This window comes from Nicotiana tabacum, chromosome 10 (genome assembly GCF_000715075.1).
Source record: "Nicotiana tabacum cultivar K326 chromosome 10, ASM71507v2, whole genome shotgun sequence".
Lineage (NCBI taxonomy): Eukaryota > Viridiplantae > Streptophyta > Magnoliopsida > Solanales > Solanaceae > Nicotiana > Nicotiana tabacum.
The window spans coordinates 47,468,919-47,493,897 of NC_134089.1; the positions used below are offsets into that span (position 1 = coordinate 47,468,919).

At 36.4% G+C, this 24,979-nt stretch overlaps 2 protein-coding genes and 1 pseudogene across 7 annotated transcripts; all 3 read right to left on the reverse strand.

Moving 5' to 3' along the window:
• Positions 1-1,582: 1,582 nt before the first annotated feature.
• LOC107810889 (peroxidase RIP1-like) lies at positions 1,583-6,059 on the reverse strand (annotated as a pseudogene).
• A 4,715-nt stretch (positions 6,060-10,774) lies between these two features.
• Positions 10,775-11,419, reverse strand: LOC142164642 (uncharacterized). Its single transcript, XM_075222836.1, has one exon. It carries the CDS (start codon positions 11,335-11,337, stop codon positions 10,801-10,803), a length of 537 nt encoding a protein of 178 aa, XP_075078937.1. The 5' UTR covers positions 11,338-11,419; the 3' UTR covers positions 10,775-10,800.
• Positions 11,420-18,078: 6,659 nt separating this feature from the next.
• On the reverse strand, positions 18,079-23,484 carry LOC142164643 (uncharacterized). 6 transcript variants are annotated; one of them, XR_012695480.1, is made up of 9 exons: positions 23,396-23,484; positions 23,235-23,302; positions 20,716-20,812; positions 20,394-20,642; positions 20,111-20,313; positions 19,926-20,015; positions 19,716-19,820; positions 19,232-19,639; positions 18,079-18,245 (listed from the first exon to the last, which is right to left on the reverse strand). XR_012695480.1 is itself a non-coding variant. In XM_075222838.1 (8 exons), exons 2-4 carry the CDS (start codon positions 20,735-20,737, stop codon positions 20,228-20,230), a joined length of 357 nt encoding a protein of 118 aa, XP_075078939.1. In that variant the 5' UTR covers positions 20,738-20,812; positions 23,235-23,452; the 3' UTR covers positions 18,079-18,245; positions 19,232-19,639; positions 19,722-19,820; positions 19,926-20,015; positions 20,111-20,227. The 6 variants fall into 6 exon arrangements, 2 of the variants coding, with proteins under 2 accessions (XP_075078939.1, XP_075078938.1); XR_012695483.1 differs by having other exon boundaries at positions 19,722-19,820; positions 20,713-20,812; positions 23,235-23,458; XR_012695482.1 differs by having other exon boundaries at positions 20,713-20,812; positions 23,235-23,458.
• Between the last annotated feature and the right edge of the window lie 1,495 nt (positions 23,485-24,979).

Here is a 24,979-nt window from a genome sequence, read left to right on the forward strand (position 1 = left end):
ATACTCTAATTGATGTTGTTAGCATTTGTTCTATCTTTTGTTGTTGTAATTGCTCTTATATGCTTTAGTTGAAGTTGCTACTTCTCTTATTATCTTGTTACCCCTTTATTGTTGAATTACTCTTACTTGAAGTTATTATTTCGCCGAATATCTTTTTGTTGGATTATTGATGTTGAAGTTGTGAAATTCATTATCACATTGGGGTTGAAGTTGTTAATTGTTGAGATATCTTTCTTTGTTGAGTATTCCTCATTCATTTTGTTGTCATCGAGATTATTGTATACATTGTGATTGACCCACGGGCTATATGTTGTGGTAACATTGGTATTGTTGATTTTGGCAAGTGTTGTTGCATATGGGCACATATGGTGTGAGTTAATTATGGTGTTGTGATATCGATATACATGCAGTGGTATAAGGATAGGGGTTGATACGCATGCGGTGAGATAAGGTGGGGTTTATACGCGTGTTGCTAGTAAGGAAATTACTTGAAGCCACGCGGTGAGATAAGGGGGCTAAAACATGTATAGCTATTTTGGGAAAATATTTTAAAAAAAATAAATCTAAAGCTCACACGATGATATAAGGAAAAATTGTGATTGAAATTGTGGAATATGAATATGAGGCGTGGTACCTTTGTAATTCTTTTGTACATTCCATGTTAAAAAGGCTTGTTGGTTGAATAGTTCTTGTTGTTTTCTTCATTGTCTTAATTGTATTTGTTCTTATTCGATTACTTGTTGTCCTCATCATGTGTTCACTTCTCGTTGTCTTTCTTGCCTTAAATCCTATTATTAGCCTACATTATTGTACTGCTTGTTATCATTCATTTCCTCATTTACCGTTATTGGTATTTATTATACTCTATTAAGTTTATATTGTCCTAATAGGTATCCTAAGATGGCCTCTTCACTATTCTACCGAGGTTAGACTTGATACTTACTGGGTACGCTGCATATTTTTGTGCAGATCTAGGTACATCTGCTCGTGTCGGACGCTAGTGATCTTTCAGTTATTTTCGGGGACTTCAAGGTATACCTGCCTGACGCTCACAGGCCTCGGGGTCACCTTTCGCCATTCTCTTATTATTGTTTATCCTCTATTCTGACAGTATTATATTAAAGATTTTAGTACATTTCTGTAGAGCTTATGACTCAGTCTCATCGGGTTTTGAGAATATTGTATTGTTGTTCTGTATTGAAGTTATTATGAGACTTATCAGTTTTATTTCATGTTTTTAGTCTAAATTCTCAATGTATGTTAGGATTACCTAGTCTTAGAGACTAGGTTCCATCACGACATCCTAAGGTGGGAATTTGGGGTCGTGACAAGCTGATGATGCCTCTTCGTCGAAATGATGTAATGATCTACTCTAAAAAATATACACTTTTCATCATTTATCAAAGCACCTGAATTTACTAATCAATACAAAATATGAACTTACAATTCCATTAGCATATTAAATTACACTTGGACAAAAACCGATCAATTTTCAAAGCAGCTAGCTAGACATGGAAAAGAGAGGTTCCTCAACTTTATTACAAACTTATTTAACTTCACAACAAACTCAAATAATTCGAAAAGAAAAGAAAAAATAGTAAAATTCTTTAAACACTTGATTAATTTCTTCAGCATAGTCAACATCTCTTAGTTCACCTTCCTGCAATTCACCCGAATCTGACCTCGACTCACAGTCAATGGCTTGATATTACCCATCTTAATCATCCAATTAGTAAAATCTTTGGAGAAAATCGAATGATTTTCGCTATAAATCTTAACAAGATTACCAGTTTGACCACCACATCTTGATCAGATCGCAAAAGCCCTTTCTTTGCTACCAAATTACTAAAATACTTTGAGTCAAAAAATGCTAGAGTTGGATCAAGGGGTGCACGATTAGAATCACCTCCTGATCGCGGACAACTAGATTGTCTTTGTCTTGCAAAATTGGAATCAATATTTTTAGTGTCATTGAGCAAATCCTAATGTATGGCCACCAGAGAGTGCAACAAGGTCTTCCTGATTTAAGCATTGATTCTTGAAATTCTTGATTAGTGAAGGTAAGTCCATAAATGGGGATGGAATGCCATTGTTGGCTTGTGTTCTGCTGGCTGTTGTTGAATCCCTTCTTCCTAGTGGCACTCTCCATGATGGTCCTCCTAACTGTATAAAACATATTTAATTTACTTTTTAGTAGTTGAATTAAGAATAAACAAGGGGTTTATCAAGTCTATATGAAAATAACATGAGGTGTGTGTCTCCAACTCTCTCTATATATAGCAATTTCAATTTCTTGCATAAAGGTGGCTACCTGTTCTAGTTTTATTTTTTCATGTGAACCGAGTCATATTTTTGAAATACAGATATCTGAGCCTTATTCAGCGTACTCCACCCGTTTAATTTATATGACGTTATTGGTAAAAGTTCAAGGAAAAAATAAAATATTTGTCACACATGTTATAATGTGACGACCTCACCTGTTTTCTTACCCATTATGTGTTTACGAGGCCTCGAAAACCTCATTTAGGGTCGCTTCGATTTACGTGCGTAGTCCGGGCGCGTAGCCTGAAAGCTTAAATATGATATTCTGTGAAAAATGTTAAGTCTTGACTTTAAAATGAATAAATTTGACTCCGATCAACATTTTGGGTAAACAGTCCCGGGCCCGTAATTTGACGGTCCCGGAGGGTTCGTAGGAAAATATGGGACTTGGGCGTATGCCCGGAATCGGAATCCGAGGTCCCTAGCCCGAGAAATGAATTTTTAAGTGAAATTGTTTTCAGAAATTGTTTAAGGAAATTCGAAGTGAAAATTGATTAGAAAGCAATGGTATCGGGCCCGTATTTTAGTTCCGGCGCCCGGTACAGGTCTTATATATGACTTAAGTCATTCCTGTGAAATTTGGTTAAAAACGAACGTCGTTTGACGTGATCCGGACTTTAATTCAGAAATTTGATGTTTAAAAGAGTTTTGAGAAATTTTATTGATCTCGAGGTTTAATTCGATGCTTGTGATGTTATTTTGGTCATTTGAGTACACGAATATGTCTGTAGGATGTTTTTGAGGTTGTGTGTATACTTGGGTTGGAGTTTCGAGGGCTCGGGTGAGTTTCGAGTAGGTTTCGTGATGCTTTAGGCTTAGAAAGTCAGGTGTTGCAGGTTCAGGAAGCCACAGTCTCTGAACCTCTAGTGCGGTCCGCGAGAAATCGCGTGCGACCGCGGAGGGGCCAGCGCGGCCGCGGGCGCCTTTGTGCGATCCGCAGTGGAAGCTGTGCGGCCGCAGTCGCCTTTGTGCGGTCCGCATAAGGTGCTCAACTGCAGGTCTTCAGGGAGGGGCCAGCGCGGCCGCGGTCGCCTTTATGCGGTTCACGGTGGAGGCTGTGCGGCCGCAGTCCATTTGATGAGAGGGGTATAAATAAACGAGAATTTCAGTTATTTTTCACTTTTCAAACCCCCCAAAATATAAGAGACGATTTTTCAAACAACCTTTCTTCTCCAAAACGTTGGTAAGTGATTTCTAATTCATTTTCTTCACTCCTTGACATCTTTTAACATGATTTCAACCTCAAATCAAAGATTTTCATGGGGGAAATTGGGTGTTTTGGGTAGAACCTAGGTTTTTTCTAAAATTGGGAATTTGGACCTCAATTTGAGGTTCGATTTCAAAACAAATCATAAATTTGGATTCATGGGGGAATGGGTAATCGGGTTTCGTTCCAGACCTCTGGTTTCGACCACGTGGGCCCGGGGGTAATTTCTGACTTTTGGGTAAAACTTTAGAAAACTCATTTTCATGCATTGGGGTTGATTCATTTAGCACTTATTGATGTAATTAAGTAACTTGTGACTAGATTCGAGCGGATTGGTGGTGGAATCAAGGGGTAAATCTATAGTTGAGACTTGAGTGGTGATCAAGGCATCGAGGTAAGTGTTTGGTGTAACCCTAGCTTGAGGGATTAGGAGTTGAGTCATACTTGCTACTTGCTTCTTGTTGAGTACGACGTATAGGCATGGTGATGAGTATCTATACGTTGGTATCAAGTATGACCGTGAGTCTTAAATTGAAAGTTGTTGTGTTCTTAAATGACACTTGGGTGCTTTACTTAATGATCTTCTATGATTGAGCATTTTCAATAATTGAACTGAGTACAAGTTGAGTTGAGGTTGGTTATAGCTGATTCTCCCTTGCTGGGATGACTAATTCAATATTGTTGTTCCCTTGCCGGGAAAATTATAACATTGTTGTGTTCCCTTGCCGGGAAGTTACTATATTATTTATGTTCCCTTGCCGGAATTTCTTGTGATTGTGTGATGAAATGTAAAAGGGAGCGGGTGGTACGCCTACCACAAGATATAATGAAATGGGAGCGGGTGGTACGCCTACCACAAGATATAATAAAATGGGAGCGGGTGGTATGCCTGCCACAAGATATAATGTAGTGGGAGCGGGTGGTACGCCTACCACAAGATATAATAAAATGGGAGCGGGTGGTATGCCTACCACAAGATATAATGAAATGAGAGCGGATGGTACGCCTACCGGAGCATGTTTCCCCCTTCCCAGCTTTGATTGCTTATTACCTGCTTACTTTTCTGCCATATAGTATATAACTGCACAGGTTTATCTGGAGTCTGGTCCTAGCCTCGTCACTACCTCGCCGGGGTTAGGCCAGACACTTAACAGCACATGGGGTCGGTTGTGCTGATACTACACTTTGTGCTCTTTTGCACAGATCCAGGTCTTGAATAGCAGCAATAGCGCGGGAGCCAGCTTTCAGTCCAGTGAGACACCGAGGTAGCCTTGCAAGCGTCCGCAGGCCCGGCGTCTCCTCTATCTTTATTTCAGTCTGTTATCTCATATATTCAAGACAAACAGTTTATATTTTTCTTTCAAACGGTTGTATTTAGTACTCTTAGAAGTTCGTGAGTAATGTGACACCAGTTCTTGGGTAGAGGCATATGATGATTTTTGTATTATTGTTCAGTTCTTTAATTTAAGTCTTCTGTATATTTATTAAATTCCGATATTTTTCATGCTATCACTGATAATCATTAAAAGAAGTGATTTGTTAATGAAGTAAGTTGTTAAGGATTGGTTTGCCTAACTCACATTAGTAGGCGCCATCAGGACTCCTGAGGGTGAGAAATCCGGGTCGTGACATATATTTATCCTTAGAACTTGTGGTCTTATAAATACCATGATATTTCAATAGTAATAGGAGCAAAGAATAAAATAGGAACTTTAAAAGTAAAGAGATTTTTTATATATAAACGTATCATTCTTTTTTGAACGGATTAAAAATAAAAACGTGTCCCGTAAAATGGAATAGAAGGAGTATATATTACGAGTCGAAGACTAAAAAGCATTTTGTGCTTTCATGTAGTTGTATAATATACCAAAATCATGAAAATATTCTCATACTTAATCAAATAATTTTCATTAGGTTAAGGACATTTAAACTTCGAAATCTGATATTAGGAGAAAAGTGAGTTATACACACCGCAACCACAGAATCACAAGCTGCAACAGCTAAAATATCTGCACAAGATACAATTGGACGTCCACAAGCTTTATCAACCTCTGACTTGATTCTGTCTATTACTTCAAATCCTCTGGCGGAATTGTTATTAGCAAGAGCAGTCTTCTCGCTATCAATAGTGGCTGTTTGATCTAGAAGAATAGAAGCGTCACAACCCTATAATTACAATCACATTAGTAACAAATATACCATATAACAAAAGCCAAAAATTTGGACGAAAAAAAAACTCACATTAACAAAACAATCATGAAAATGTAGACGCAGTAAAGAGGCTCCCATTCGCCTCTCTTGTCGAACTGCATCCTCAACAACCCTTTTAATAGTTGGCAAAGCCTTGGGACAAACTCTGTTGTAGTAATAAGGAGAAAGAGAGGCTGAAAATGCAAGACTTGTTAGGGAAAAATTGGCTAAAACATGAAGAAAAAAGAAGCTTTGTGAGGCCATATATTCTTGATTGTTATATTGCAGTTCTATGTATTGCTTTTGATATTAATGTGTGCTGGAAATAATATAAAGTGGATGGTATTTATAGGGGAGAAATTAAAAAATAGCCAGATTTACAACTGGTCGTTCAAAAATAGCCCAATTTCAAAAGTAATCGAAATTTAGCCACTTTTCATGTAAAGATAAATCTGAGCGAAAACACTGTTCAAAACCCGGAAAATACACCAGTACATTATACTGGAGTTCCAGCATAAGTATGCTTGAACTCCAGCATATTATACTGGAGTTCCAAGATAGGTATGCTGGAACTCCAGCATAATATGATGGAGTTCCAGCATAAGTATACTAGAACTCCAGCATAATATACCGGAGTTCCAACAAGTATAATTGTCCAGTATAATATACTGGAGTTTGGAGCGCTGGTGCTCCAGTCTCCAGTATATTATACTGGAGCCAGCAAAGTATACCGATCCAGCATAATATGCTTGAGTTCATACACAGGTGCACTGAACTCCACTATATTATGCTGGACCGATCTCTGTTGCAGCAAAATAGTGAATTTTTTATTGACTTCGTAAACGCTGACTATTTTTGAATGACCAGTCCGAAAAATAGCTATATCGTGCTATTTTTACTATTTATAGACAGGATATGTTTTGACTTTGGCTATATGACAATAGTTCTAGGTGTAGCAACTCTTTTAAGAATTAGCCAGACTAAGACAATTTCTAAGAAAAGACATTTTAATGTAATTCATGCATGAAAATCTCAGACGTTGTAGTTTCTCAATGTTCTCAAGTTTGAATGGATCGTTTCTCTTGTTTCATAAATATATTTGAAACCAAACCTACTATATTTAGATTGTCTAAATAAATCTCATACTATATTACTTGTGACTTCAAGCAACTAAACTATTATATATACAAGGTATTGTTAGGCATCAATCCCAATCTCAATTTGCATTTGTCCTTTTAAACTTTTTCTGCGCTCTAGTTGAGGGAGGAGATACTTTGAAAATTCAGTCTTATGCCACTTTGTGTTTTTTTTTTTAAATGTATTTTTAAAGAAAATATGGATCTAAACTTTCATTTCATTAAAAGTACTACATATTTATAAATAAAAAAATCAATCACTTTCTCCCGGTGGTGAATCCACGACACCTCTTCGTCGAAAAATTATACTGTATAGCTAGGTAAAATTTTATGTGAATATACTATATATATGTGTATATTGAATTCATGTGGTTTCTTTATATATTTACTTTTTTATATATGTTTTAGCTTCCCTTAATGAAAATCTTGATTTCGCATTCACCATTGGAGAAGGTTTTCATTATTACCAGTTATATTATATGATTTTCCTCCTAGAATTATTACGGTAATTCAAGAATTAATTGATAAGAACTGAGTCGCTCATGACTAAGTTAGTGAATAAATTTCTCTTGGATACGGTCAAGAGAGATTTCCTCTAGAACAACATTACGGTTTACTATTTACATGAGGGAGCTTTCAAATAAGAAGAACAAGTCTTGCACATACCCTTAATTATTATTTTCACCGAACAAATAATACTGTTTACCTTGAAAATGATAATTACAATTAGATTTGATTTTGTGGTTCTAAAAATACGAGATCCGCTTTTATGCTAGTTGCCAGGCAGTAGATGCTAAGCGTGAGACTAGAAAATAAGGTAAGAACTTAAAAATAGTGTGTTTAAGCAAACCGAGCGGCTGAGAATCGGGGCCTCGAGCCTGATTATACGGGGCCTCGAGGTCGGGCTCGATACTGAACTATGGACAGCTGATGAAGGTCTAACAGTATTGGGAGCTTTGATGAAGGCTCTTTATGGTCAATAATTAGCAAAAAACAAAGAACAATAAATAGAACACAATAAATATAAGCAGTAAACGTTAAGTAATGAAATCAAGAGAATATGTTTAAGTTAGAGAGCAGAGAGAATGTTCTTGTCACTACAACATATTAGGCCTTTGACTACTCCGGAAAAGGGTTGCCTAAACTAGCAAAAAGTGTAGCCTTTGATCAAAGGCAATGCTTTTCGACTTTAGGCAACGCTTTTCTGGGGTGGCCAAAAGAAGCGTAACCTTTGACCTAAGGGCACACTTTTCAAATGTTGCCTCACAAGCCACGCTTTTAAGCGTGGCCTATTAGTCAACAAAGACAACACTTGTTACACCCCATATGGCAACACTTTTATACCCTACATCTACACACAAAAAGCGTGGCCTTTGTTACCTTTTAGGCCACACTTGTAACTATAGCTTTTAAAGGAACACTTAGAAAGCGTGGTCTTTGCTTATATGCATGGTAGACGTACAGACATATGGCCACTCTTTTAAAGCGTGGCAATTTTGGCTAGGCTATATTTTTTTAAAAAAATTTTAAAAAATTTACATTTTACATATATCATGTAATTACAACTATTTCACGCACATGCATTATTATCATATATTTTGATGATATAAAGAGCTAAATTAGCTAATAAATACCAAAAATAATAATCCAAATGAATACACATATGTCACAACCCAATTTAGGATTGTGACCGACGCTTAAGAGCAAGTGCTCCCACGTAAGCCTCATCGGTAATTTTACACAAAATCGGACAGAGTTTCCCCTGTTTTTGGACCATCCCAAAAATTTTCCTGTCTCAAATCAATAACCAAACAACCTAATATCATACCACACATTTGATAACTTGTCAATTAACCAATACAAATCTCCACCATAACTAAACCACCAACTAACCACTAAAAATACTAATTTATCTCCAACTTTGATAAATGAGAACGATACTCAACATAAGATTATAATAACGAAAGAATACGCATGACACTAAAATAATAACTATGGAGCGACTCTAAGAGCTCAATGAAAAGATCATAACAATAAGTAAAATCTCTGCCCACGCGAACAAGTGCGAGGCTCACCACGAAATATCAACCTGTGCGCTCTAATTAACGAAATCCTCGCCTGCGTCAACTGTTGTCTCTGGAAAAATAATTAGCGGGGAATGAGTCGCTAGCTCAGTGAGTAATAACACTTAACCACAACCATTTTTTTATTTGGGGACAAGTCAGAAACATGCTAGTATCTCAAAGGGAAAATAACATAAAAATGCTCTTTCAGAAACAATGAATAATTTTCAGTCTCATCACGCTTTCTCTTGTAGTAAAATATAATTAACATTTCAGTAATAAGCTCGGTAACAACTGTATAGTATCAATATTCACATTTTGGGAGGTTTCAATGAACGAATCATGTAATCGGTATAACTGTGGACTTCTTTGCAAGAAGTCATATATAACGGTAGTCCCTACTCGAGGAAAATTGGTAACGGATGCTAGTTCTAACTTCCCACTAGCGAGGGCTATAACGGTAATCGGTAACTACAAGGTGCACCAGGTCTAACGAACTCGCCGTTAGCTAAGGGATCCTTCAATGTCTACTCCCATTTATACTTGTGTCTGTAATATGTATATACTCGTAGAAACTATTTTAAAACAATATAGGGCATTTCGGTTCTTATCAAATCATATAATTTCCTTTTGATAACAGTAAATTCAAGTAACAGTCAAACAGATCTAGTGACAATGAAAATATTTAAAACCACGGTATTCATCTCAAATAACTATTTCGGTATCATATCGAGTAAAAGACTTTTCCCACATGCAACTCAAAATAATCAGTAACATATTCATATTAAAAATCATGTGTAAATCATGCAAGTTATGAAAACACAAATTGCGGTAAGATTACTACTCACCGTACTCGTGCCGAAATACCAACTGCTTCACCTCAAGCAACTCGTACAAATTCCTCCAATCAATCTATAATTACATAATATCGATCTCATGTTAATTTCTTTATTTAGGGCAATTCATAGCTATTTTAGAATACCCCAATCCTCCGAGTTTTATACTTTATCATCAATTCACCGAATTATATTTACTCATGCTATGAGTAATTTAAATTATTCCAAAATCTTTTAAGTAAAAATATATTTACAAGGTTTATTCCCTTTATTGTTCAATTTCCTTAATCATGTGCATAAATTGAAACTGAAATAACTTTACTGTCCATAATATTTCTTCTTAATTAGTACCTATCTTTTGTACTTAATACTAGACTCATAACATTCAAACCCAAATTCACTATTGCCATTGCAATATAGTTAAACACCAAAACTCAAATCCTTGTACTCTAACTTAATTTACACCTAACAAAAATCATATATAATGAGACTAGTTTAAGTACAAATACATCAATACCCTTCTTTTTCCAAGTGAATTTATCTTACAATAACATTGACCAACATTCAATTGCATAAGTTGCTCAGAATAACTCTAATTGGTATTAAATTTCTTATACTTTGTGAAACCTTTCAAATATATGAATTGAGATAAAAAATATTACCAGGAGAAAAGAACTTAGATGAGAGATTCGAGTATTACCCGTAAGAACCAGTGCGTATTTAAAAAATTTCAAGATTTGGTTCTAGCCTCTTTCTTCTTCTCCCTTTCTTTCCTTCTCTGTTGTTTTTTTCTTGTTTCGTTTCTGAAGCTTCTGCTTCGTCGAACTCGACATCCCTTTCTTTTCTTTTAGGCAAATGTGCTTCGGCCCTTTTGCCTTACTTATTTTTTTAAAAAGTTATTTTCTTATAATTTTTGTTATTATTATTATTATTATGATTATTATTATTATTATTATTATTATTATTATTATTATTATTATTACACCCTTATTTAAAAAATATAGGGTATTACAACCTCCATACCTTATGAAATTCGGTCCCCGAATTTAACTAAAGTACGTACCTGTAGACTGAAACAAATGAGGGTACTTGACTCGCATAGTGTCTTCTATTTCCCAAGTTGCTTCTTCAACTGTATGATTTCTCCATAAGACTTTTACGAACACGATTTCTTTTGACTGTAGCTTTCTTATTTGTCTATCAACAATAGCCATTGGCTCCTCCTCGTAAAACAACTTCTCATCGAATGGTATAGTCGGTGCTTCAATCACCTGAGATGAGTCTGATATACATTTTCTTAGCATTGAGACGTGAAAAACTGGATGAATAAAGGACAACTCAGGAGGAAGTGCCAAACGATAAGCCACCGCTCCCACTCGGTCTAATATCTCATACGGTCCTATAAACCTGGGGCTCAACTTGCCTCTTTTCCCAAACCGCATCACACCTTTTATAGGGGAGACTCGTAGGAATACTTTGTCCCCAATTGTGAACACTAAATCTCTTCTTCTCTTATCAGCATAAGACTTTTGTCTACTTTGAGCTGCAAGCAATCTTTGTCTGATCAACTGGACTTTGTCCATAGCTTCTTACTAGGTCGGGTCCCAATAATTTAGTCTCACCAGCTTCAAACCATCCGATAGGAGAATGACATCTTCTACCATACAATGCTTCATACGGTGCCATTTGAATACTGGATTGGAAGCTATTGTTGTAAGCAAATTCAGTTAACGGTAGATAAGTGTCCCAACTACCTCCAAACTCAAGAATACAAGCTCTCAACATATCCTCCATGATCTGTATAGTACGTTTAGACTGCCCGTCTGTCTGTGGATGAAATGCAGTACTAAGATCTACTCGTGTACCCGATGCTTCTTGAAAAGATTTCCAAAAGTGTGAAGTGAATTGTGATCCACTATCAGAGATGATGGATACTGAAACTCCGTGAAGTCGGACAATTTCGTTCATAAATATTTGTGCATGCCTGACTCCACCATATGTAGTCTTCACTGGCAAAAAGTGTGCTGATTTCGTCAGTCGATCTACAATCACCCATACCGAGTCATAACCTTTAAGGGTTCGTGGTAGCCCGGTGACAAAATCCATAGTGATTCTTTCCCATTTCCACTCTGGAATCTCAATTTGTTGTAGTAGTCCTGCGGGTCGGTGATGCTCAGCCTTGACCTGCTGACAATTCAAATAACTAGAAACAAAGTTAGCAACATCTTTCTTCATACCTTCCCACCAATAAAATTACTTCAGGTCATGGTACATTTTTGTGGATCCAGGATGTATAGTGTATTCAGTGTTGTGAGCTTCTTTAAGAATAGCATGTCTCAACCCATCTACGTCTGCTAAACATAGCCTGTCACCCATTCGAAGAACACCATCACTTTCAACAATCATATCCTTGCTTTTACCAGCTAAGGCCCCATCTCTATATTTGCATAATCGTTCATCCTCATATTGGGTGGCCTTAAAGCGTTCAACTAATGAAGACTTAGCCTGAACACAAGCCAACAATGCCTCTGAATTTCCGACACTAAATCTGATACATGTATCTTCTAGTCTCCGAATATCTCTGGCCAAAAGTCTCTTTGCAGGGGCTATATGTGCCAAACTCCCCATAGATTTTCTACTCAATGCATCAGCCACCACATTGGCTTTTCCAGGATGATACAAAATAGAACAGTCATAGTCTTTGAGTAGTTCCATCCAATGACGCTACCGAAGATTTAGATCTCTCTGCTGAAATATATACTTCAGACTTTTATGGTCAGTATAAATCTCACAAGTTTCACCGTATAGATAATGTCTCCAAAATTTTAGAGCAAATACCACTGCAGCCATCTCCAAATCATGTGTAGGATAGTTTTGCTTGTGCTTTTTCAATTGTCTCAAAGCATAAGCAATAACACGACCATTTTGAATGAGAACACATTCTAATCCCACCCTCGAGGTGTCACAGTTACTGAAAATCCTCCAAAACCTGATGGTAAGACTAATATTGGTGTTGTTATCAGACACGTTTTGAGCTTCTGAAAGCTTTTCTCACATTCCTCCGTCCACTGAAACTTTGCATTTTTCTGTGTTAGCTTGGTCAGCGGTGCTGCTATTCTGGAGAAATCCTACACAAAACGCCTGTAATAGCCTACTAAGCCTAAAAAGCTGCAAATCTCTGTAGGAGAAGTAGGTTTGGGCCATTTCTGCACAGCTTCAGTAGTCTTAGGATATACCATAATTCAATCTTCGGATACAACATGCCCCAAAAATGCTACCGAGTCTAGCCAGAATTCACACTTCGAGTACTTAGCATAAAGCCAATGTTCTCGCAATGTCTGCAACAAAGTCCTGAGATAATTCTCGTGTTCTCCTTGGCTACGAGAATATATCAGGATATCATCAATAAATATTATTACAAATCTATCCAGAAACGGCTTGAACACCCTATTCATTAAATCCATGAATGCATCTGGAGCATTTGTCAGTCCAAAAGGCATCACAAGAAACTCATAGTGCCCGTATCGAGTCCTGAAAGCAGTCTTAGAAATATCTTTATCTTTGATTCTAAGTTGATGATAACCAAAATAGAGGTCAATCTTTGAAAAGTGGGCATCTCCTTGTAACTGATCAAACATGTCATCTATACGAGGCAAAGGATATTTATTACGTATTGTTATCTTGTTCAACTACCTGTAGTCAATTCACATTCTTAGGGATCTGACGTTCTTCTTTACGAATAGTACTGGTGCACCCATGGTGATATACTAGGTCTAATAAAACCCTTATCTAACAAATCTTGCAACTGTTGTTTTAGCTCCCTCAACTCTGCTGGTGCCATTCAATATGGGGGTATCGATATAGGTTGTGTGTCAGGTAGCAAATCAATACCAAAGTCTATTTCTCGTACTGGAGGCAATCTTGGTAAATCCTCAGGAAATACATCAGAATATTCTCTCACTACGGGTACATTTTCTATACTAACTGTTTCCTTTCTTGTGTCATTTACAATAGTTAAAAGACCCAAGCAACCTTTCTTTAGAAGTTGTTGAGCCTTCATAAAAGATACAATTTTGCAAGTCTCTGGAACCTAACTCCCTCTTAGAATAAAACTGGGTTCATTTGGTATCTCAAACTTAACTATCTTTGCATGACAATCGACTATAGCATAGCAAGAAGATAACCAATCCATTCACATCAGCATGTCAAAGTCAATCATATCAAGTACAATAAGGTCAGCTAGAGTATCTCTGCCCTCAATCCGAATTTGACAAGCACGATACACGTATTCAGCTAATAGAGACTCTCCAACAGGAGTAGCAACTAGAAAAGGATCATTCAATAGCTCGGGTTGTCTACTAAATCTGAAAGCAAAGTACGAGGACATATAGGAGTGAGTAGATCCTGGATCAATCAACGCAAGTGCATCAAATGAACAAACAGAAAGAATACCTGTAACCACGGCATTCGAGGCCTGAGCATCCTGTCTAGTAAATGCAAAAACTCTCGCATGACCTCTACCAGCATTGCCTTGTCCTTGATTCACAATAACACGGTCTCCAGCACCTCGACCTCTATTTCCTGTACCTGTAGCACCTGAAGTATTACGAGTAGCCTGAGTCGGTGTAGCTGACTGAATAGAAGCCTGGTTGAAATTTCTCGAAGGCTGAGGGCAATCCCTCAAGTGATGTCCCAACTGGCCACACCGAAAGCACTCTCCAGTTAGAACACGACATTGGCCCAAATGTGATCTACCACAAGTCTGGCAGACTGGAGTAGTGGCATATATCTGCCCAGAATTACGATGTCCAAAAGATGATGGTCCCCTATTACCTTATTTGTGATGTGGTCTGTATGTGGACTGTGAAGACATGTGTGTCCCTGTCTGAGAACCCTATTATTGTTGTTGTCCCTGATTTCCTGCTCTTCTAATTTCACTAAAACCATCACTGAAAAGCCCTCCTATCTTGGCCTTCTTACATAAATCACTAGCTGCACGCTCCTCACGTCCCTTGTTTTCAATCTTTCTAGTAAGGTCGACTATATCAGAGTACGATAAAATCTTCATCTGTGGGGCTACTGCAGTGTATAGATGACTAACCAATCCATCAACAAACCTTTGAACTCGAGCTTCTTCGGTAGGAACTAAGTGAGGAGCATATATAGCCAGCTTACAAAACTTAGTGTTATATGTTGACACATCCATATCTGGAGTCTGAACCAATCTCTCAAAGTCTCTAGCATATTGTTGCATCAGACTATCTAGAAGAAAATGATTCTTGAACAACTTAGTGCAATCATCCCATGTCAGCGGTGGTGCTCCTGCTAACCTTCCTAGCAATACCGTTTCATACCATGTGTTAGCCATATCCTCTAGTTTGTATGCTGCGAGCTCCACTGCTCTCTCACTAAAACATCCAAGAGCACATAATGCCTTAAGTGTCCCATCCAAGAATCCTTGAGGATCTGCTAAATTATCAGAACCTGTGAATTTTGGTGATTTCAATTTCAGAAACTCTTGTAGGGATACTTCCTTATTTGCGAAAGTTTGAGTCTGTGCAGGTGCTTGTGTCTGTAAAGTAGCCTGAGGAGTTGAGATTCCTCCCTGAGTAGGCACCAATGACTCTAACACATTCAATAACCTTGTCACTGCATCCGCAGGTAAGGCAACAGTAGGTAAAATAGTTGGCACTGGTGGTGGAGCGTTCGGAACTCCCTTCTCTTGCACTTGATCTGGCATAACAGCTCGGGTTTGACCCATGTTCCCAACTTGAGTTTGAGGAGCAGTCTGTCTTCTAGTTTGATGAACCCCAACTTGACCTCCACCCCGGGTAGTACCATGTCCAGCAGATGAGGGTGTGCGTGTCCTAGCCCTCTGCGAAAGAAATCCAAAGTCAATCTCAAGTTATCTCAACGCACGATCAAAGAATGAAAGAAGGGAAAACATTCCTAGATGTTCAGTAGCCTCAAGATCATAAGTATGAGCGCCTCAAGATCATAAGTATGAGCGCCTACATAACCATGAACAAGACTCTACTAAACATTGCTCCATGTCTCGGGACTTAAAGCCTAAGCTCTAATACCAACTTTGTCACGACCCAATTTAGGATTGTGACCGGCTCTTAGGAGCAAGTGCTCCCAAATAAGCCTCATCGGTAATTTTACAGAAAATCGGATAGAGTTTCCCCCGTTTTTGGACCGTCCCAAAAAATTTCCTGTCTCAAATCAACAACCAAACAACCTAATATCATACCACATATTTGATAACTTGTCAATTAACCAATACAAATGTCCACCATAACTAAACCACCAACTAACCACTAGAAATACTAATTTATCTCCAACTTTGATAAATGAAAACGATACTCAACATAAGACTATAATAACGAAAGAAAATGTATGACACTAAAATAATGACTATGGAGCGACTCTAAGAGCTCAATGAAAAGATCATAACAATAAGTAAAATCTTTGCCCACGCGAACAAGTGTGAGGCTCACCGAGAAATATCAACCTGTGCGCTCTAATTAACAAAATTCTCGCTTGCGTCAACCGTTGTCTCTGGAAAAAAAATTAGCGGGGAATGAGTCGCTAGCTCAGTGAGTAATAACACTTAACCACAACCGTTTTTTTATTTGGGGGCAAGTCAGAAACATGCTAGTATCTCAAAGGAAAAATAACATAAAAATGCCCTTTTAGAAACAATAAATAATTTTCAGTCTCATCACGCTTTTCTTGTAGTAAAATATAATTAACATTTCATTAATAAGCTCGGTAACCACTGTATAACATTAGAATACATTTGGGAGGTTTCAATGAACGAATCATGTAATCGGTATAATTGTGGACTTCTTTGCAAGAAGTCATATATAACGGTAGTCCCTACTTGAGGGAAATCGGTAACGGTATGCTAGTTCTACCTTCCAACTAGCGAGGGCTATAACAGTAATCGATAATTACAAGGTGCACCAGGTCTAACGAACTCACCGTTAGCTACGGGATCCTTCAATGTCTACTCCCATTTATACTTGTCTCTATAATCTGTATATACTCGTAGAAATAATTTTAAAATAATATAGGGCATTTGGGTTCTTATCAAATCATATAATTTCCTTTCGATAACCGTAAATTCATGTAAAGGTCAAACAAATCTAGTGACACCGAAATTTTTTGAAACCACGGTATTCATCTCAAATAACTATTTCTGTATCATATCGAGTAAAAGACTTGTCCCACATGCAACTCAAAATTATTGGTAACATATTCATATTAAAAATCATGTGTAAATCATGAAAGTTATGAAAACACAAATTGTGGTAAGATTACTACACACCGTACTCGTGTCGAAATACCAACTGCTTCACCTCAAGCAACTCGTACAAATTCCTCCAATCAATCTATAATTACATAATATCGATCTCATGTTAATTTCCTTTTTTAGGCTAATTCATAGCTATTTTAGAATACCCCAATCCTCCGAGTTTTATACTTTATCGTCAATTCACCGAATTATATTTACCCATACTATGAGTAATTTGAATTAGTCCAAAATCTTTTAAGTAAAAATATATTTACAAGGTTTATTCCCTATACTGTTCAATTTCCTTAATCGTGTGCATAAATTGAAACTGAATTAACTTTACTGTCCATAATAATCCTTCTTAATTAGCACCTATCTTTTGTATTTAATACTAGACTCATAACATTCAAACCCAAATTCACTATTGTCATTGCAATATAGTTAAACACCAAAACTCAAATCCTTGTACCCTAACTTAATTTACACCTAACAAAGATCATATATAATGAGACTAGTTTAAGTACAAATACATCAATACCCTTCTTTTTCTAAGTGAATTTATCTTACAATAACATTGACCAACATTCAATTGCATAAGTTGCCCAGAATAACTCTAATTGGTATTAAATTTCTTATACTTTGTGAAACCTTTCAAATATATGAATTGAGATAAAAAAAGAATTACCAGGAGAAAAGAACTTAGATGAGAGATTCGAGTATTACCCGTAAGAACCAGTGTGTATTTAAAATTTCTCAAGATTTAGTTCTAGCCTCTTTCTTCTTCTCCCTTTCTTTCCTTCTCTGTTGTTTTTTTATTGTTTCATTTTTGAAGCTTCTGCTTTGTCGAACTCGGCAGCCCTTTCTTTTCTTTTAGGCAAATGGGCTTCGGCCCTTTTGCCTTACTTATCTTTTTTTTTAAAGGTTATTTTCTTATAATTTTTGTTGTTATTATTATTATTATTATTATTACTATTATTATCAATACACCCTTATTTAAAAAATATAGGGTATTACAACATACTAATAAAATAATATGTCAAAATGCCCATTAACGTTAAACTTTTCAAAAGTGAGTATATTCATATAGTATCATGAATATTAGACATCTCAATTATCCAAAAGTTCTTTGCATTCACATTAAGATCAAATTGAGTTTCCGCCATCATTTTTAATTGCATCATCCACTTTCTCCTACACATAAAAAGAAATTTATAATTAGATAGAAACTAAACTTTGATCGTTTGTCAAGAAGAACAAAGATTATAATAATATATAGTAGCACCATGTTTTGCATATTTTTCAGTCACACATAAATAAAAAATGAATAATGAGTACAATAAATAAAATATAGTAGTCCCATTTCACTCACCTAAATACTAACCCCACAAGTAATCAATGTTTATTGCTTATTAATTTCTTATAACTTCGACCATTTTATGTGTACAAGGGTTGAGGCTTGAATAAAATAAATGGAATCAATTTTATTCTGAGTAGCTTTGTGGCCATGAACGTTGCTTATATCTCTTTCTTTCATCCAAAAGATATCAAAGCATGTTAATATTAACAAGAAATAGAAGATTGGCGTAAGTCGCTATGATTTCAAGTCCCACCAAAAAGTTTATTTTCCAATTTCTCTTTCTTTTGAAGGATTTTACTATTACAATATATAACAAACGATATTTCTCAAAATTGTGTTCTCCCCAACAAAAAACACAACATAAAATAGTTGCAAATACAACTCCAAACAACCATCAAAATTGCTGCTCAGCTCTGGCCAAAAAGCCTACGAATATGTAGCCTAAACAGCAATGACAACTGGCCACATACTCTAGCGAAATACCTCTAAACTTCAGCTCTAAATCACCCCCAGAACGACCCCAATATACCAGTGAAAAGTAGCCCCAAAAACGACCTTTTAACACCCCAAAAACCAACCGAAAAACTCCATAAAAAATAGGGAAAACAACCACCTTTTTTCACACAAAAACAGCAACTCCAAAAGTTAAGTTCGTCGGCGTCGGAAAACAGTCCCCTTTTTAGCATATATGTAGACCCTATATCTTTCCATATCCAATGAATGATCCATAAGACTTTTGAGGTTAATTAAAGAATTGATCAATTTTAATGAACTTAATATCTATTATAACAGTTTGCAAGACAAGTTGGATTCTAAATACCTTTTCAATAATTGGACCATGGGTTGATCCAGAAGAATGTGGGAGATTTTGGCCCCTTATAGCCTGTGCGCTACTTGCATCAACTGGAGAAGGTTGGTTAGATCCGACAAATTCTTGTATATCTGAACTAAAAAGTTCAAGATTGCTTTGCACCAATAGAATAAAGCAATGATGCAATTGCCTCAATTCTAGCATTTCTTCTCTCGTTTCTTGCATTTCTGCTTTCAAAGTAGAGACTTCATTGTTATGCTTTTGTTGGAGATTATTGATTTCCTCATATTTTTTCAGAAAACTTGTTGTCACTGATCTACCATAGCATCATATTCGACCAGGCTGCTCTTTTTCAAACACTACCCTAAATGCTTTATCCGATGTTTTCCCAAAGTTTTGACGGTTCTGAAGTTCAGACTGCCAAGAAAATAATTGTAAGAACCATATAAAGAATCTACGTCCCAGATAATATATTAGTTGCAACATAGCTTACTATTACAATTTGAGAATCTTCATGAACTTGCTTCCCTTGTTTTGTACGAGTTGCAATAAATATTTCAGACTTAGCTGGTTCCTCGTTGTTCGCTTTACTTGCACGCTACAAATTATATCACAGAAATAAATAAAAAACATAAATGTATTCAAAAAAAGTATGTAAAGAAATGAAAGCCATATTTTTCACAAAGTATCGAACAAATATTACCAATGTCATGAGTACTCTTGCAAAATTAATAGGTCCCATCCGATGCCTCTACTTTTTTTTTCTATTTTCAGAATTTAATTTGCACATGGCCTAGCACCAAAAGAAGTTTACCAATTAATAAATAAAAAAATATATATATAATGCAACAATATGTTCAAGAGTAGAAATGCACAGTTTAATCTCACTTGAACATCTAAATCCCTCCAATACTCAATCAATTGGAGGAATTGAACTTCTGGTATCTCAGGGGATGTTGTTTTAGCATATCTTCAATAATATGATACCCATCAAAATGATTCTTCTTAATATTTCTCTTGTGTCGCCTCCAAGTATCGCGAATACCATCCAGCACCCACTTCTTTCCTTCTGCTGGAATGATGAACTTGGTCTATGAAAAATAACATATATGTTATCTTCGTTTAGTAAGAAATACAATAAGATACACAATTGAAAATTGATCGTTCTTACGTTGACATATTTCCATATTCGTTTGTTTAATATCATCAGTGACAACATGCCAGCTACTGAACAACAAGGTGATAAATCTGGGATTCCTGGCAATTGTTCCTATAAAGTTGCTTAACTCAGACACTCTTTTGCCGGTTGGTCCAACAACTTGCCCTTTATCAAATGTCACTTCATATCTTTCCTCAAAATTTCTTGTGTGAATCATCTTACATTTTGTTTGACCTCGAGCTTTCTTCTTAACTAATGTCCCTAATGTAAAAATCAAGACGTTAGGAAAAGAATACAATAAACACGCAAACTTACTAAGTTTAAGACATACCACCTGTAGGAGAATCAACGTCCATAGCTTCGTCTATAACACACTCATCCTCGCCAACTTCTTCTTGTGTTTTGTTTGGATTCAAACCCTTTTTTTTGCTCTTGAATTCATTTTTCATAAATAGGAAGAAAAGATTAATTAAAAAATACCGAAATGCAGAATCCAGATAGCAAAAAATGCTGAAACAATGTGCAAAAATGCAAAAATACAGAAATATTCCGCAAAAATGAAAAACATTGTGAAGAAATGCAGAATCACTGTGCAAAAATGCTGAAACTGTAGAAACGCAGCACAAAAATGCAGAAATACTGAGCAAAAAATGCTGAAAAGTTGTGCAGAAACGCAGAAATTGCTGGAACGCCATGCGAAAATGCATTGTGCAGAAATTCTAAAATAATGTGCAGAAATGCAGAAAATACATAAACAATATGCAGAAACTAGAAAATGCAGAAATATTGTGCAGAAATACTGAAACGTTGTGCAGAAATGCAGAAAATGCAGAAACATTATGCAGAAATGCAAAACACTGTGAAAAAATGCAGAACCGCTGTATAAAAATGCAGAAACTATAGAAACATAGCACAGAAATGCAGAAATACTGTGCAAAAAATGCTAAAACGTTGTGCAGAAATGCAGAAATTGCCGGAACACCACACGAAAATGCAGAACACTATGCAAAAATCCTAAAGTAATGTGCAAAAAAGCAGAAAATGCAGAAATAGTATGCAGAAACGCAAAAATTGCAGAAATATTGTGCAGAAACGTTGAAATGTTGTACAAAAATGCAGAAATGTTATGTACAAATGCAAAAACACTATGAAAAAAAAGCAGAACCGCTGCGCAAAAATGCAGAAATTTTAGAAACACAACAAAGAAATGTAGAAACATTGTGCAGAAAGCTGAAACGCTGTATAGAAACGTAGAAATTGCCGGAACGCTATGCGAAAATGCAGAATGCTGTGCAGGAACTCAAAATTAATGTGCAGAAATACAGAAAACGGAAGAAATTACAGAAATGTTGAAACGCTATGCAGAAAAATAGAAAATGTAGAAACACTGTACAAAGTCGCAGAAATACTATGCAGAAATATTGAAACACTATGCAAAATTGCAGAAACACTATGCAAAATCGCAGAAACATTGTGTGTGACTAATAAGAGGAGTTGCTACAGAGTATCGAGACGACATAATAAGCATAAAAACTACAAATAACATAGGAAATTCAGCGTCAAGCTATTGTCCAAATATTTTCAACCGTGTTAACAAAGTAATTCAAACATATGTAGCTTTGATTACAAGATAAAAACCTAAGAATTAAGAAAGAAGAATGATTCACAAACAACTATGATTGTGAGTATTAATTAGGAGTTCAATATCAAGATATGAAAAGTTTAATATCTAGAAACCAAGTGCTAAATAGAGCTTAACAGCATAAATCAAAAGCTATACAAGTAATACCAAATTTAAAATCCGGATTAGAATATTCGTATCCTTCAAACCAAACAATCCCTAAAACTTTAATATTCCTAAAGAAAAGTAATTTTCTCAGTAGATGAAAAATTATTTGGTATAATCTCTGTTATCTAGTCCTTGTAGGCTTGGCCATTATGGCTTATACCATGCCATGTTTAAGGCTAATCTAATTAAATCTGCTCAGAGATGATTATGAGTACCTTACACATTATAGGTTAATTAAATTGTCTAAGTATAAGGCTAATTAAATTGTCTGATAGCTAGACAAACCTCACACATCGTAGGTTTAGTCATTTAAAGGGAACCAATGTCTTGCCATCCTAAATTTTTTGTACGATAAAAGGTGTGTGAAAATAGAAAACATAGTTATTTGAATTACGGAATGAAGAGAAGAGTATCGACCTTAACTACCTCTTTACATTCAGTGACAGCATAGGTGCTTCATCTACTAAGACATCGGCACCACGGCGAAATATTATATGAAAAAAATATAGTGCACAACTATAATAGTTGGAAATGGTGGAAAGGAAGAAAAAGGAACAGAGAAAACAAAAACACATGAATCACCAATTAGAGAATATGAGTCAAACTTGGTTTTGCTCTATTTATCATTATTTCCTACTTATCAATGCAGAACTTCACTGAAACAGATCTAAAAAGTTAACCATAATTTCCAACATGCTATTTATCGTTTCTGATTATTTAGTGACGATGAAATACAAGTAGTCAATCTCTTTATCATAACCAATGACTTGACATAAATAGTCTTCAATAGAATTTTCCAGTTGGAAACTAAGGAAAGCTTTAACAATTGATATTCTTCTTATATCCTACTTTCACAACAGAGGCAAATGTAGTGTTCTACTAGCGGGTTCAACTGAATCCATAACTTTTGATGCAGAGTAAAAATTTATATATATAAATTTATTAAAATTGTAAAAATAATAGATATGAACCCGTAACTTTAAAAATATAATGGGTTCAATGCTTAAAACCTTCAAAATTGAACCCATGTGAAATAAATCTACATAAAATAAATTTAATGTTACCTTTTGAAGAAACCGCAGAGAGAAGCGAACAAGCCTACAACTTGAGAATAGAATCGATAGATATGTTTCTGTAAGGTATAAAAAAATCAGATTTTGATAAAGTTATGAGAAGGTACAGAACCCCTAAAGTGGAGATCCTACATAGGAGGGAATTTTTTTACCTTTTTGGAGTTGGATGGAAATACTTTAGTAAAAGCGGGCAATATATGGAGGGAATACCTTTTTGGCTGAAAAATTTGTGGATAACTTTAGAGTCCACTTATAAAGTGTTGCTTTTAATCTTACACAAATATCACGCTTGAAAGAGTAGCCATAAATATAAATAACTGTTGCTAATTATTTTAAGATTTGGTTACATTTGCAAAGTGTAGTCTATGCTTCCTAAGGGCACACTTTAGGGGTGTTGTTAAATATTTTGCAGCCAGAAGTCGTAAACAAAGGTCACCCTTAAAAAGCGTCGCCATAGATAGTTTTAGCCACGCTTTTCAAGAGTGGGATAAAACCAGTGTAGTCTTAGGCCAAATTTGTTGTAGTGTGTATTGAATTCATTATTGTATGTCCTGTAATATTATGTGTGCAAAAAATAATAAAGGTCCCCTTTATATAAGAGGAGGGAATTTCAACATAGTACATGTGCATTTATTACAAAGAAATGTAACTGGTACAGCTACTTAGCAGTCTGGTACAGACTGGTACTATTCTTGTAGGTGTTGTCAGCTTGGACCACGTGCCAAGGGAACTTCCCGTTTATCCAAGGCAACCGCCGACTCGAGTTTCCCCGAGGTCGGGTATAAAGAACCCTCGAGGTCACAACCTCGAATTGTGACCCTAGGCCTTTGAGGCCTTTCGAGGCAAAGCTATGGGAAAGACATAATGACCATGAAATCGAGCTTTCTGATTTCACCCGTATACAGATAGTCCCCGCATTTCTTAGAGTGAAACGATAAGAAACAATCTCGAATTTCTACCCATATATAGATAGTCCCCACGTTTCTTAGAGTAAAATGATAAGAAACGATCACAGCAGTTGTTACGCCCTATCAAGCGATTGACATGGCAAAATGAGATGTCCAAAGGTCGCGTCCGCACAACCTTTAAAAGCCTTTAGATTAATTGCAGCGGTTGGTTGTCCTTTGGCCTGCTCCAACGTGTATGTTAGACCTCTATAAATACTTCTTCTTTCGCTCCTTTGTTTTCCACTGCACCATCAAGCCCTCAAACAAGTTCTCCTTACCTTTCCCTTGTATTTTCTTCTGAAATGCAATTTTCATTTCTCCTCTGAAGCCTTTTAACAAGAATGGCGAAAACTTATACCTCTGCTCCTCAGGAAGATGTGCCTTCTTCTTCTTCATGCCCGTCCAAGGGTAAAGAAACAATACCTCCTCGTGTCGGGGAATGCATTCTAGGGGCCTTTGAAATGACCTCTGATTTTAAGATCGAAAAACCTTCTTCGAAGCCGGGGCGATGCAAACCCGTATCCTAATACGTTAGTTTAATAGTAGACATCGAAAAGGTAAAGGTCGACTGTCGCTGGGGGGCCTCGATGCTTGTAGAAATTCCTTCTCGGGAGGAGGACATAACGATATACAAGGCTAGCTTTCTCAGTGTGTATACTTATCCGTTTACCCTCGGCCTGGTGGGACCATCCTCGCCTCCAATAGACCCCGTGATCCTCGACTTCTGCCAATGTTACCGAGTAACCCTTAGCCAGATTCATCCTCCGTTCTGGAGCATTGTTTACATGA

Excerpts from the sequence above, each read along its gene's own strand:
- LOC142164642 (XM_075222836.1), bottom strand. The coding sequence starts at position 11,337 with ATGGACAAAGTCCAGTTGATCAGACAAAGATTGCTTGCAGCTCAAAGT.
- LOC142164643 (XM_075222838.1), bottom strand. The coding sequence starts at position 20,737 with ATGGACGTTGATTCTCCTACAG. Across the intron at positions 20,643-20,715 it reads GGACGTTGATTCTCCTACAG|GGACATTAGTTAAGAAGAAA; the intron begins GTGGTATGTCTT and ends TTTTTACATTAG. Across the intron at positions 20,314-20,393 it reads GAATATGGAAATATGTCAAC|ACCAAGTTCATCATTCCAGC; the intron begins GTAAGAACGATC and ends TATTTTTCATAG.